The following is a 15,501-nucleotide window of genomic DNA, read 5'->3' as shown; positions in this document are numbered from 1 at the left end:
ATCAATAGGTTCTTTGATTCTAAAACATGCAAAAATAATATACTTATAAACCTTGTGAAACATTACTACATGTGTTCTGTTTGGTTCTAAATACTGTTTCAGTGAATAATATTTACTTTGTGCGATATGTTTATATATTGGAATAAAGTATATAGTTTTTATTATGGGCGGTCGAAAACTTTTTACCAATAGTTTAGTTTCAGAATAAATTCCAGTCCATGCACCATTAGTCTATGCTATGCGGGTTCTGGGTTCCAGTTTTGCTATAGACAACAGCACCATCTGCAGACAGATTCAAAGAGGTTCCTATGTTGTCCTCTAAAACATTTCTACACATTTTAAGTAGTAATGGCTCTATAACACTAGGTATTCCAGAAATTACTTTTCCATTTAGGTCGATTTTGTCCTCTTAAGAACCATTTGCTGAGTACTACGTGCAAGTCTTGAATCAGGTTCACGAGAAGACATTGCGGAAATATATAGAGTGCCTTGTACAAGTCAGTGAAATGGCATCACCATAGACACTCTGGATTTCATGACGGAACAGAGTGAGCTGTGTCTCGCAAGATGTCCGCTTACGGAGTACTCGTTCATTTTTAAACAGGAGATTTTTCTGCTCCATAAACGTCCAAATTCGCAAGAGTGAAACATGCTGCAACAGACTGACCTCAACAATATAGACCTACAAATTTCTCGTGATCGTTTTTTCCAGAGTGGAGGGAGGGTAATTTTATTTGAAGTTTGGTTATAAGCTAGCTTTTGATCGGTTACGAGAGATATTCTTGAAAGATAATATTCCAGACGGAATGAACATGCGCCAACGGTAATTTCACACATCGTTAAGAATGCTGTGTACCATTCCAGTTCTTGTACTCTTGTACAACTTTTTAAACTTGTCTCTCTTACACAGCAAATTTTCCAGATATGATTCGCTTCGAGTGGGTAGTTACTCATCTTACGACAGATCGACATTTCATGAATCATACTTACAGTATGAGGTTAGGGGTGTTCTGAGACATCAATCACAGGAAAAACATTATCAGCCTCTACTTTTGCACGACATGCTGGGTATCACAATGTACCAGACAGAACCGATGGACGAGCTTTCAAACTGAGTAACATTCAGTTTAAGAGAACTAAAGGCAGAACTAAGTTTCAACTTCTGCGGCATTTTAGCTGTTGTAACCTCTGGCAACTGAAGTGACATTCCACGTTCGAGGTCAATGAGTTCTTCTGACAGTACAGTTCTGCTGTTCTTGCTTCTCTACTGACCACACAATACTCCCCACCTCGTTTAACACTGGATCGTCTGTCTCTCTGGATATCTAGTGGTCAATTTCGCATTACAGACGGGTGTCGCGATAGTTCAGGTAGTGTCCGTCGGAGGAACTAACATTGTACTTGGTGCTTCTTCGATCGTGTGCTCTCAAAATTCTGACAGTACATCTCTGTATGATCCAAAATACCTCCGTTGCAGCATCTGCGACTGAACTTGGATGAGCAACTTTGTAATAGATCAATAGTGCTTTTTTCCGGCTACTGATGTGTTACACCTAACATTTCAGGTACCATCAACGCCAAATAGGGCAGAGCAGACATGGCAACCCCGGCGACAGCCCATTCGACACTAGGTTGCGATCTGGCGTAGACATGTGGGGTGCACCTCGATGCTCTGCAGGTTGGTCATGCTCATGTTGGCAGTGGTGCTGAACTGCATCAGCAAGGTCCCCATCACGACGGGTGCGCCCTCGAAGTGTGCTGTGCAGAAAGAGAATTTTTGTACATTCAGTTCTGAGAAAGAGACTCTAAGAGGTCCGTGAATATGGAATTTATTGCTAGCGCACTCGAGCAGATGCAACTTCGATTGAATGTCCACGCGCTGCCTGCGATATGTAAGCTACAATAGAATCGCAGACCAGAGAGTAGTGTCGACAACAGTACGAGTAGTAGCTCGCAGTCGTGAAGAGCGATGGCGTTGCCTGGGCGATGTGAAACCAAGTATTACTATTCATAGCCGCGCGCATATGTGATTTGTAACAATTGATTTTGCACTATTGTCATATCAAGTACCACGTACATGTTTTTAAAAAAATCTTTTAATAATAATCTTTCTTATAAAAATAACTTTTGACCATCATTAATCTGAATTTAAAGATACACTCCTGGAAATTGAAATAAGAACACCGTGAATTCATTGTCCCAGGAAGGGGAAACTTTATTGACACATTCCTGGGGTCAGATACATCACATGATCACACTGACAGAACCACAGGCACATAGACACAGGCAACAGAGCATGCACAATGTCGGCACTAGTACAGTGTATATCCACCTTTCGCAGCAATGCAGGCTGCTATTCTCCCATGGAGACGATCGTAGAGATGCTGGATGTAGTCCTGTGGAACGGCTTGCCATGCCATTTCCACCTGGCGCCTCAGTTGGACCAGCGTTCGTGCTGGACGTGCAGACCGCGTGAGACGCCGCTTCATCCAGTCCCAAACATGCTCAATGGGGGACAGATCCGGAGATCTTGCTGGCCAGGGTAGTTGACTTACACCTTCTAGAGCACGTTGGGTGGCACAGGATACATGCGGACGTGCATTGTCCTGTTGGAACAGCAAGTTCCCTTGCCGGTCTAGGAATGGTAGAACGATGGGTTCGATGACGGTTTGGATGTACCGTGCACTATTCAGTGTCCCCTCGACGATCACCAGTGGTGTACGGCCAGTGTAGGAGATCGCTCCCCACACCATGATGCCGGGTGTTGGCCCTGTGTGCCTCGGTCGTATGCAGTCCTGATTGTGGCGCTCACCTGCACGGCGCCAAACACGCATACGACCATCATTGGCACCAAGGCAGAAGCGACTCTCATCGCTGAAGACGACACGTCTCCATTCGTCCCTCCATTCACGCCTGTCGCGACACCACTGGAGGCGGGCTGCACGATGTTGGGGCGTGAGCGGAAGACGGCCTAACGGTGTGCGGGACCATAGCCCAGCTTCATGGAGACGGTTGCGAATGGTCCTCGCCGATACCCCAGGAGCAACAGTGTCCCTAATTTGCTGGGAAGTGGCGGTGCGGTCCCCTACGGCACTGCGTAGGATCCTACGGTCTTGGCGTGCATCCGTGCGTCGCTGCGGTCCGGTCCCAGGTCGACGGGCACGTGCACCTTCCGCCGACCACTGGCCACAACATCGATGTACTGTGGAGACCTCACACCCCACGTGTTGAGCAATTCGGCGGTACGTCCACCCGGCCTCCCGCATGCCCACTATACGCCCTCGCTCAAAGTCCGTCAACTGCACATACGGTTCACGTCCACGCTGTCGCGGTATGCTACCAGTGTTAAAGACTGCGATGGAGCTCCGTATGCCACGGCAAACTGGCTGACACTGACGGCGGCGGTGCACAAATGCTGCGCAGCTAGCGCCATTCGACGGCCAACACCGCGGTTCCTGGTGTGTCCGCTGTGCCGTGCGTGTGATCATTGCTTGTACAGCCCTCTCGCAGTGTCCGGAGCAAGTATGGTGGGACTGACACACCGGTGGCAATGTGTTCTTTTTTCCATTTCCAGGAGTGTATTACTAATTCTCTTGTCCATGGTCATCCCGACTATCGTAAATAAAAATCAGTTGTTTCTTTTTACACATGAAAAATCTAGCGGCCAGCATTACACTGGGCTGTGCCAGAAAAATTTCTTATAGGAGCAGATATATACGCGTTGTTCGGCGACTTCATTGAGGTAAGAATTTTCAATTTAGTCAGTGTGATCTTCCAGGGCCATAACGCAGCACTGCTGATGTCCAAAATTTACCAGTTTAAATTCACAGTCAGTTAATTATTGAAAGGTTACATGTGAGCCACAATTTTTTTTTTTTTTTTTTTTTTTTTTTTTTTTGAGAAGGTAGTCACATTTTATTACTCCGAGGTTACAGAAGTAAACTGTTGGGAGGTTACGAGAACGATAGACCATAGAAGGCTGTGAGAAGACGTCGGCCAACACCATGCTGAAAAATATACTCAAGCTGTAATTCATGACATATGCAAATCTTCTTGACCCTTTATTTTACTTTCTTGCAGTTTGTGATGTATGTTCATAATGTAATGAAAAGAATTGAAATGTGATCATTACAGATTTGTCAAACAAATTTCCAATTTAAGATTCCACAGTTTGTCAAATGGTTGCATTCCTTTGTTGTTTTAATAGATCCCATCTTAAGTGAATTTGTTTGAAATTCCCCAAATATTATTTTTACATTTACATTATATTGTGTCTCTGTTATTGGCAGTCATAGTGTCATACTTTGAAGGAGACTGTTTCCTATTAAACTTAAAATTAAAGCAGATGTACCATTTCACTTCTTCTCCATTTTTACTTCAACTATTTTCACTTTTGCTAAGTGAAACTGTGGTGTCACCGCCAGACACCACACTTGATAGGTGGTAGCCTTTTAAATCGGCCGTGGTCCGCTAGTACACGACGGACCCGCGTGTCGCCACTATCAGTGATAGCAGACCGAGCGCCGCCACACGGCAGGTGTAGAGAGACTTACTAGCACTCGCCCCAGTTGTACAGCCGACGTTGCTAGCCATGGTTCACCGAGAATTACGCTCTCAATTGCCGAGACGATAGTTAGCATAGCCTTCAGCTCAGTCAATTGCTACGACCTAGCAAGGCGCCATTAACAGTATATTGCATGTATCTAAAGAGTCTAACTTGTATCGCCAAGAGCGATGTACACCAATGATGGATTAAAGTTAAGTATTCCAGCAGCTACGTACTTTTCTTTATAGCATTCATTACGTATCCTGTTTCAGACCTCACGCCAGCCTACGTGAGTTTAAGCGCGTGCCTTTCGGTTACCCGTCACTGTGGACTGGCTGTCTTGTCAGTCCACTACAGAAACTAAGTTATTTAATGCTACCAAGAGCTCCAAATTCTGAGCTAAAAAGAAATAATTACCTTAAAATAAAATAATATTGTGTTCATTGAACTAGGTAATTAATTTATAAGTATAAAACGTATAAATTTGTTATATTTGTATTTCAACGTATCATGAAGTTCAAAACTTGTAATAACATTGACTGGAAGGTACTATCTTTAAATGTATTTTTGACAAGTGTTAATACAATGTGAAGAAATAAACCTATGATCGAATGATGTAGGAATAACATATATTCTGCATAGATTCTAAAGCATTTTCAGTATTAAAAATAGGTACAAAGGAACGAATTATAACATTTAGTTCTTGTAATTTTATTGTGTGGTTCTCCCACATTTGATCGCAATTTTTTGTTTCAGCACACACAGCGAGAATGAGCCTCTATAAATGTAATGGCTTAGCATGATGTAATACACAATGGATATTTTGCATCTTTTAAACATAAATTATCTTTACACTTCTATTAATTAAAGTGTATTCTAAAATAAAATAGGTTCCAACGTTGAGAAGTTAGCTGAGAAAATTTATTACTTTCGAGTATGTATCTCAATGATTGTCATAGCAAGTTGGATGTGGTAGTCGTTATTTTCAAGCAGATGCATATTACGTGAAAGTTTAATGCTATATGTGAGCATTTATCCTTGGTTATAAACAAACCAGTGCTTAACTCATAAAGTAGAATAACTGTTGTTCATCTCATGAAATAGAATTTCTTACTGTTTCTTAAACAACCATTTTATGTATGGTTATAATAAGCATCCTCAGCAGCTTACAATAGAAGTAACTCTAAATTATTCGTTTTTGTACATTTTCTCAGCAAGGATTTTTGGGTTGAACCCATGGTTCTGGGATTCACTTTAATTATAAGCTGAGGATGGTCTCCACTTTTAATACTGGTTAGATTTTGCAGCTACATATTGTGCTCACGTCAAACAGTTACTTTCACAAATGCCATGTTCCCCTGATAATGGACAAGAAAATTATAGGGCTGATTATGGTAAATGATGGTGTTAATTCAAATAAATCGTATTAATGAGTTTTATTACAAAAAGATTTCGTTTCATGTACAAGAATATCTGTGTGCACAACAGCAGGCAACAAGCAGAAATTGTAAAGCACTAAGACTAACATCTAGCACCACAAAATGGCCTTTTTCGATAACTGATATGTTTTTACTTTTATTTTATGGCCTTATGGTTGTTCTCAACAAAGTGGCTGAATATTGACATAGCGATTACTTGCACTTGCAATTTAGATCACTGTTGATCATATTGTCGGCATTTCTGCCGTTCTATTCGTGCTGATTAAATTTATGGATTAGCTGTAGAACTGCACACTGCATTTATCAGCATATTTGAGTATTTATTGTGTCCATTTAAGGCAGTATATCGTTTTCTCACTTGTTGTATTGTATCCTGCCCCCTCCATCCCCTAAAGATCTGCTATCCCATTCATGATCAACCCAATTACTCACAATGAATTATTCCTCTTAATAGGAAACTAAGTGCATTACTCTTTGCTGAGAGCAGAATAGTTTTCTCCACTACGCCATTATCTCAAGCAGGATGAAAGACTGGAGAAACCTTGCACCTCACCAAATTTGTGCAGGGGTTGGCATACTAAACCTTCGATTGTGTAACAGCGTACATTAATCATCACCACACGTTACTGTACTTGGCCATTTATAATTGAATTTTGTCAGTGTCTAACATGTCGCATTAGTTGTTGTGACAGTCTAAGAGCAGCAAAAAAGCGAACATTGTCTAAAAACAAAGGGATCTGTTTATTTCTCTCTCAGTTTTACCAACCTCCAATCTGTCAGTATCACTCCATCACAGTTTCTACACAAGATGGTTGTATGTTGGCTTTTCTCCACCTCTACTCACCTCATCGTTAACCCAGCTGGTTACCACGGCGGTCCTGTCTGAATGTTAGACCACTAACTAACTGTAATCTCTTACGATTTTCATCCAATTTTTAGATAAGATAGAGGCTAAATCAGCAGAGACACATGGACACAGCTCACCAGTGAACAGGCAGAAGATGAGAAGACAGGCCAGTGCGGCCAAGAGTGCACTGGCTGCACCGGGCCAGCGGCGACCGAACCTCGCTCCAAAGTAGTTCACCACGTAGAAGGCAGCGAAAATGGCCGCCCCTTGAGCCATTATCCCCAGGAAAGGGTTCGCACTCAGTTGGCTCACCGCTATCACTGGTGAGAACATAGTCAGCAGGTACACCGACCTAGTAACAACCAGAAATGCGCACATTATATCCACTAACAAGTATCAACATGCACAGACTCCTTTAAATGGACTTATGACACATTCTTTAATGTAACGTCTGGTTAAAAATTGTCATTAAGCTATATTTGTATAAAAATTGAACTTAAATATGCGATTTTACCATCATCATACAAAGAAAATTGGGAAGCTTGTACGCGACAAAAGAGATGGGACATGCACGCTGTTGTATCCCAGATGCAGGTCCAGGTGTAGTATGACAGACAGATAGCCAGAATGAGATTTTCACTCTGCAGCGGAATGTGCGCTGATATGAAACTTCCTGGCAGACTAAAACTGTGTGTCGGACCGAGACTCGAACTCTGGACCTTTGCCTTTGCGGGCAAGTGCTCTACCACTTGGGCTACCCAAGCACGACTTACGCTCCGTCCTCACAGCTTTACTTCTGCCAGTCCCTCGTCTCCTACCTTCCAAACTTTACAGAAGCTCTCCTGCTCAGTTGGTAGAGCAGTTACCCGCGAAAAGGAAAGGTCCCTAGTTTGAGTCTCGGTTCGGCATACAATTTTAATCAGCCAGGAAGTTTCATATCAGCGCATACTCCGCTGCAGAGTCAAAATAACATTCTGAATTGTTCGTAATTGTAATTCCTAGGTATTTAGTTGAATTTACGAGCTTAAGAATTGACTGATTTGTCGTGAAACTGAACTTTAACAGATTTGTTTTAGCACTCACTCGGATGACCTCACACTTTTCATTATTTAGGGTCAATTTCGAATTTTCGTACCACACAGATATCTTTTCCAAAGCGTTTTGAAATCTGTTCTGATCTTCTTTACTAGACGATAAACGACTGCATGATCTGCAGGCAACCTAAGGCGGCTGATCAAATTCTCCTAAATCGTTTATACAGGGTGATTCACGAAGATATGCGAATATTTTAGTATGTTATTCTACAAGTAAAACTAGAGAAATAAGTTCATTTAACATACATCCGCAAATGTTTAGTTACGAAGTTACGGCTAATAAAAGATTTTGCCTGAAATTTAGCAACTTCGCTAACATGAAGCCATCACAAAACTGTACGGCGTTAAAGTGAAGCACGTGTATGTGCAGTTGGTTTCCAGAACCTCCAGCGAAGCAAAGACATAATTTCGTAAAATTTTTCATTCGTTATCTACTTGGCCCAATTTATTTTTTAAATTGCACACAATTGCACAAAGTTTTCAACAGGAGTTATAGAGAATAAAATTTTTGTACTGCTGCCAGGGCAATGTTGAACTGCATCCATAATCTCCTCAACATCGTCTTCAGGTATCGAGAGCTCGTACTGATTATGAACGCTAGGCAGAGAACCTGTCTGCCATAACATTCGAAAGACTCCGCTAATGGTTCGTGAATTCGGAATCCTCGCAGTTGGATAACGTACGCGATATTCGTTAACTGCAGCCTTAGCATTACCATCACATTTGCCATAAATAAACACCATAGCCGCGTATTCCTCCGTCGTAAATTTGAAAGGCATCCCTATTTCATAAATAATCTGCAAACTACTACAGTTACTGTGTAGTTTCCCTTAAATACATTGTTGTTATGATGCTCTTTCACTGAAAAATGCAGAAAACTAACTCATTTCAAGGTTATTAAATGACAAACAACTCACTGACGGTTGCTAACAATGACATAAACGTTTCTACATTGTTAATGGAAAGTAAACAAGTTTACTTGAATAACAATCTTTGCTTCTATGGATACTCTGGAAAACTAATGCAGGTACACGTCTGGGATATGTTTTATTAGATTCACCAGATCAATGACAACAAAATAAATGGAAATCGTGCTTTACTTTAATCTCGTACAGTTTTGCGATGGCTTCATATTATCGAAGTTGCTAATATTCAGGCAAAATCTTTGATTAGCCGTAACTCCTTAAACATTTGCGGATCTATGTTTATATGAACCGCGGGACTGCTACGGTCGCAGGTTCGAATCTTGCCTCGGGCATAGATGTGTGTGATGTCCTTAGGTTAGTTAGGTTTAAGTAGTTCTAAGTTCTAGGGGACTGATGACCTTAGATGTTAAGTCCCATAGTGCTCAGAGCCATTTTTATGTTTATATGAACTTTTTTCTTTAGTTTTACTTGTAGAATAACATATTAAAATATTTGCATATCTTCTTGAATCTCCATGTATAGAAGAGGAACAGTATAGGGCCTATAACACTACGTTGGGGAACGTCAGAAATCGATGACTTTCAGTCAGTTATTACTAAACTGCTACCTCTCGGACAGGAAATCACGAATCCAGTCACAGAACTGAGACGGTATTACATAAGCACGCAGTTTGATTACAAGCCACTTGTGAGTTACAGTGTCAGAAGCCTTCTGGAAAACTAGAAATACGGAATCAACTAGAAATCCCTTGTCAATAGCTTTCAACACTTCGTGTGAGTAAAGAGGTGCTGGGGTGCTTTTAGGTGTGGAGGCACACTAGCAAGGTTATAAAATGGATGAAGACAGAGTACTCCATCTCATTCGTTGCTCAGTCATGCCTCATTCCATCCTCGTTCGTTTCTCATGGCTTATTCGTCCTGTGTTAATGGGAACGTTGGCGTGACGGAGTGCAGCCGTGCTACGAACAGCTTGCTAACCTCCATTACCTTTTCAGTTAGACTTGTAGAATTCAGCTTTGCTTTTAATTTCATCACATCATGAGAATATGCTATAGACGGACGTCAGAGTTTATGCCACGCGCGCCTGGCGTCGATCCTACGAGTTGCTGTCGAAAAGGTGGTAAAATGGAAATGTCGTGTGGCTAGGGCCTCCCGTCGGGTAGACCGTTCGCCTGGTGCAGGTCTTTCGATTTGACGCCACTTCGGCGACCTGCGCGTCGATGGGGATGAAATGATGATGATTTTGACAACTCAACACCCAGTCCCTGAGCGGAGAAAATTTCCGACCCACCCGGGAATCGAACCCGGGCCCTTAGGATTGACAGTCTGTCACGCTGACCACTCAGCTACCGGGGCGGACGAAAAGGTTGTGAGTGCTACGGTCTATGGGGTCCTGAAAGAAATCTCTAGAATTCTCACGGCTACTTTATTCCCTCTGCATGTTGTTTACCCCCTAGTGCATTTGAAATTCGAGCCTTTTCTTTGTTTCCTACAAAAGCAAGGTAGGCAGCTTTATCTGCTTCCATCTTGTCATTCCATTTTAAAATGCAATAAGCGAACTTGTCTGTTTCTTTAAAACTTTTTCAGTTCAAATATTTTCGGGTGCGCAACAGGGTACTTCCATTGACAACGCAGCATTGTGGATTAGTGGCTCCCATAATTGAAACACTGCCTCAAATTTCATTTGTGTTGAAGAATATATCTAAGTTTCTTAACTGTTACCTACCCGTAATTCCAGCCCGTAACCGTGCAACCTCTCCCAATACATTTGTACAGCACGCTTTGGCATAAACACTCGCAGTACGACGAGAATTCCAACGCTTCCAGAGTTATGGAAGTAAGAAATTATTTACCTGAGAGTTGGTCAGGAAGCGATAGTTAAGAAAAGACTAAACACCCGTCTTGCAACTTCATTTTCAGGTGACTCATCGACGTGTTAAGGCACATGAAAATTCCAGTAGTCTTAGTAGGAAGGTATGTATGAACGATGTGTGGGTATCACTTTTGCAGAATGGCAAAAGGCACAAGCTGCTGAAGTGGACAGCCAGCTATTTGCAGCGCAACCACTGTACACTGGGCGTGAAAAGTCGTATGTAAAGAAACAAAACTCGGACCTTGTATTGTGGTACCAGTCACGCGTGGAATGAAGTGTATAAAGGAAGCGCATAATTTTGTGATGGCCGGACGCTGAGTCTGTACAACAACAAGGTGACGTATAGCCCAACACTACTGGTGGTGGACACACAGACAGGACGTGTTGCGGTATGTGAGGAACTGTGTACCACGCATACGTCAGGCCGACTGCTGTCATCAGAGTATTCTGTTGCGGAGACTTTAGTTACGGACTAAGGTACTACACTCCTGGAAATTGAAATAAGAACACCGTGAATTCATTGTCCCAGGAAGGGGAAACTTTATTGACACATTCCTGGGGTCAGATACATCACGTGATCACACTGACAGAACCACAGGCACATAGACACAGGCAACAGAGCATGCACAATGTCGGCACTAGTACAGTGTATATCAACCTTTCGCAGCAATGCAGGCTACTATTCTCCCATGGAGACGATCGTGGAGATGCTGGATGTAGTCCTGTGGAACGGCTTGCCATGCCATTTCCACCTGGCGCCTCAGTTGGACCAGCGTTCGTGCTGGACGTGCAGACCGCGTGAGACGACGCTTCATCCAGTCCCAAACATGCTCAATGGGGGACAGATTCGGAGATCTTGCTGGCCAGGGTAGTTGACTTACACCTTCTAGAGCACGTTGGGTGGCACGGGATACATGCGGACGTGCATTGTCCTGTTGGAACAGCAAGTTCCCTTGCCGGTCTAGGAATGGTAGAACGATGGGTTCGATGACGGTTTGGATGTACCGTGCACTATTCAGTGTTCCCTCGACGATCACCAGTGGTGTACGGCCAGTGTAGGAGATCGCTCCCCACACCATGATGCCGGGTGTTGGCCCTGTGTGCCTCGGTCGTATGCAGTCCTGATTGTGGCGCTCACCTGCACGGCGCCAAACACGCATACGACCATCATTGGCACCAAGGCAGAAGCGACTCTCATCGCTGAAGACGACACGTCTCCATTCGTCCATCCATTCACGCCTGTTGCGACACCACTGGAGGCGGGCTGCACGATGTTGGGGCGTGAGCGGAAGACGGCCTAACGGTGTGCCGGACCGTAGCCCAGCTTCATGGCGACGGTTGCGAATGGTCCTCGCCGATACCCCAGGAGCAACAGTGTCCCTAATTAGCTGGGAAGGGGCGGTGCGGTCCCCTACGGCACTGCGTAGGATCCTACGGTCTTGGCGTGCATCCGTGCGTCGCTGCGGTCCGGTCCCAGGTCGACGGGCACATGGACCTTCCGCCGACCACTGGCGACAACATCGATGTACTGTGGAGACCTCACGCCCCACGTGTTGAGCAATTCGGCGGTACGTCCACCCGGCCTCCCGCATGCCCACTATACGCCCTTGCTCAAAGTCCGTCAACTGCACATACGGTTCACGTCCACGCTGTCGCGGCATGCTACCAGTGTTAAAGACTGCGATGGAGCTCCGTATGCCACGGCAAACTGGCTGACACTGACGGCGGCGGTGCACAAATGCTGCGGAGCTAGCGCCATTCGACGGCCAACACCGCGGTTCCTGGTGTGTCCGCTGTGCCGTGCGTGTGATCATTGCTTGTACAGCCCTCTCGCAGTGTCCGGAGCAAGTATGGTGGGTCTGACACACCGGTGTCAATGTGTTCTTTTTTCCATTTCCAGGAGTGTATATTCAAGTTCGAATTAATAAAACATCTTGGTCATTAATTACGAACGGCATCAATTATGGACAAGCGTTTAACACCAACAAGTAAACTGCAGAACATGACAAATTTCTTATTGTTCTATGGACCTGACATAACGATAGGGAAGATGCTGAGTAATAATGTCACAATAATTACTGGGATACTGTGCTACCTTACGCAGAAGCGGCGTACATTTCGAAGGCACACGAGTGCATGAAGTTCTTGGCATACTAGATAGCTGAACCGGAAGATATCATCACCATTTGAGGAAGCTGTAGGAGATAAAAATGGAGCATGAGTGCGTAATTTTACGCAAACCATTTCTTACATCCAGGAAGGGAAAACGAAAAGGAGATTTATGCCCGTTACCAGGGCCAGCAGCAAGTAAAAGTTGCAGCATCCTACTCGTAACACAGTTGCCCACATTGATCTTACTCGAACCTTTCGCGACACGCCAGTCTTTACCAACTGTACAGGATTCGATCTCTAACTGCTAACGGGTATGGTGGGGGGGGGGGGGGCGAAGGAGAGGGGAGTGGGGAGGGAGAAGGAAGAAGTGGGATGGCAAGGAGTATGACGTTTCCACTTCTGTGTATCTACCAAGATCGAGAAATAGACTGGTGTAAAGGAGATAGGAGGGTGATGGGTGTTTCCCTTGTTTGGGTAACAATGGCGCGAAAGTTGGCCGGAAGGAGCGTCGCGATACAGGTGATGCTACGCCTCTGCAGCCACGGATGGATGGACTCCCCGAGGGTGTGACTTCAGTTTGGAACCGCGCGACCGCTACGGTTGCAGGTTCGAATCCTGCCTCGGGCATGGATGTGTGTGATGTCATTATGTTGGTTAGATTTGAGTAGTTCTAAGTTCCAAGGGACTGATGACCTCAGATATTAAATCCCATAGTGCTCAGAAACATTTGAATCGTTACCTCACGTATATTTCAGCTACATGATTTCTCGAGTTCATAACCATTTTTTGTAAATACATGTCTTGATGAATTTTGTCAGTAATTACTGTTTATGAAAATGTAAGGGTCTAGTGAAGCAGGGGATACAACCCGTCGGCTTTGACCAATGACGTTGTGGCGACGTCATTTATCCACTGCGCCAAAAACAGCGGGTGAAAGCTGCAGCTGATAGATATTTATCTTTGCCGTAGTCGGCTTGGTTACGAGTTGTTTATTCTTGTGAGTTTTTTATCTATGCTTGGAAAATAAAATGTTTTCTCATCTCACGAAAAAGCTGTTACTTCATAAAATATAAAGGCTCCCATAGTGGTGACCCAGAAAAATCGTAGCAGAAGCATAAAGAAAATATATATACCGACGAGAATAATGAATTCAGAGACAAAAGCATGGGGCAGTGGAATCAAGATTGAAGACTACAGTCTGTTCGACCCAGGATCGCGGTCCACGCCCTTTGATTCGCCACAAAACGGAACGACAGATGTTAACGCAAAAGATGGGAGTACCTACGCGCGACACGGAAATGTTAAGCTTTCCGCGTTCTGGCTGACGCGCCCCCAGCTTTGGTTTACGCAGGCTGAATGCATATTTCGGCAGAGTGAGGTGTCTAACAACATTGACAAATTTAATATAGTGGTTTCACATCTAAATTTAGAAGTGATAGAGCAAGTAGAAGAAACCTTGTCGCAACAAAATTACTTTGTGCTAAAGGAAGCTCTCATACAGCATTATACGTTGTCACCAGATGTGCGACTACAAAAAATTTTCGCATACGAAGATTTGGGCGACAAGACTCCGTCACAAGTACTCGAAGCCTTGCGTACATTAGCCGGCCCGGAACTCCTACCTGAAGAGTCTTTACGTCTAATATGGCTTTGTAAACTTCCTGCCAACATCCGTGACGTCATTGCAGCAGAAACAGACTTACCATTGCAAGTCTTAGACACCATCGCAAACACCTTAACCGAAGTTTCTGCGTGTTCCGAATTCAACTACAGCCAGGATAGAGGCCCAAGAACGTGTAGTGTGATGGAATCTGACGTCAGTGAGCCAGGAACATGCAATAATACTCCCCAACAGCAGTGCTCATCGACCGAACCCACCATGCAGCAACTGGCAGCTCAAGTGGCAAAACTCAACGTGCAAGTAACTTCACACCACCAGCAGCTACGAAGTCGCAGTTGGAAAAGACGAAGAAATGCTATCCAACAGGATTTGACAGATCAATGGCGCTGGTACCACAGACGCTTCGGTAACACTGCCCGTCAATGTATTCAACCCTGCAGCTACCCAAACTTAAAAGGCGGGCGTTAAAGGGCGCTAACGTTCGTCAACAACAACATAGGCGCCCGAGTCATAGCGTGATTCAAAGAGGTTGAAACGCCACTGTATCTGCAGTCAACCAATCACACCGATTGTTCGTGTTGGACCTCTCTTCAGGTGAGAAGTTTCTGATTGACACAGGTTCAGAAGTCAGTGTTCATCCAAGAAAGAGAGGTGATATACTCACGACAACAACGCAACATGTGCTGACTGCGGCAAACAATTCCAGAATATCTGCCTATGGTGAGAAACAGTTGGCATTACATCTGAATTCCAACTTCCATCCAAAATGGACTTTTGTGGTTGCTGATGTGCCGAGTCCTATAATTGGAGCGGACTTTTTACGGAACTACCGACTTATGCCCGACCTGGTTAACCGTCGTTTGGTGACAGTTCACACACAACGGATATTGCCTACTGCGTCTTCCGCGTCGGTTCAAGTGCAGTGCGATGTGCCCGTGTCTTTCCGCACGAAGATTTCCGGCTCCTCTACCGCGTCATCCGCGTCGGGATATTGTGATACGAGTTCGTACCCGCAACTAAGCGGGGCGCACACGTGTGCGTCAC

The 15,501-nt window shown here is 44.3% G+C and overlaps 1 protein-coding gene across 1 annotated transcript in view; it reads right to left on the bottom strand.

The window, feature by feature from the left end:
* Positions 1-1,627: 1,627 nt before the first annotated feature.
* LOC124789254 (solute carrier family 22 member 1-like) overlaps positions 1,628-15,501 on the bottom strand; it is a 45,234-nt gene continuing 31,360 nt past the window's right edge. The window contains exons 4-5 of the mRNA XM_047256550.1: positions 6,970-7,184; positions 1,628-1,758 (exon numbers count right to left, since the gene is read on the bottom strand). Coding sequence (XP_047112506.1) covers positions 1,628-1,758; positions 6,970-7,184 — 346 coding nt within the window. The remainder of the gene's footprint in view (positions 1,759-6,969; positions 7,185-15,501) is intronic.

This window comes from Schistocerca piceifrons, chromosome 3, assembly GCF_021461385.2.
Source record: "Schistocerca piceifrons isolate TAMUIC-IGC-003096 chromosome 3, iqSchPice1.1, whole genome shotgun sequence".
Taxonomy (NCBI): domain Eukaryota; kingdom Metazoa; phylum Arthropoda; class Insecta; order Orthoptera; family Acrididae; genus Schistocerca; species Schistocerca piceifrons.
This window is presented reverse-complemented; position numbering and strand designations above follow the sequence as displayed.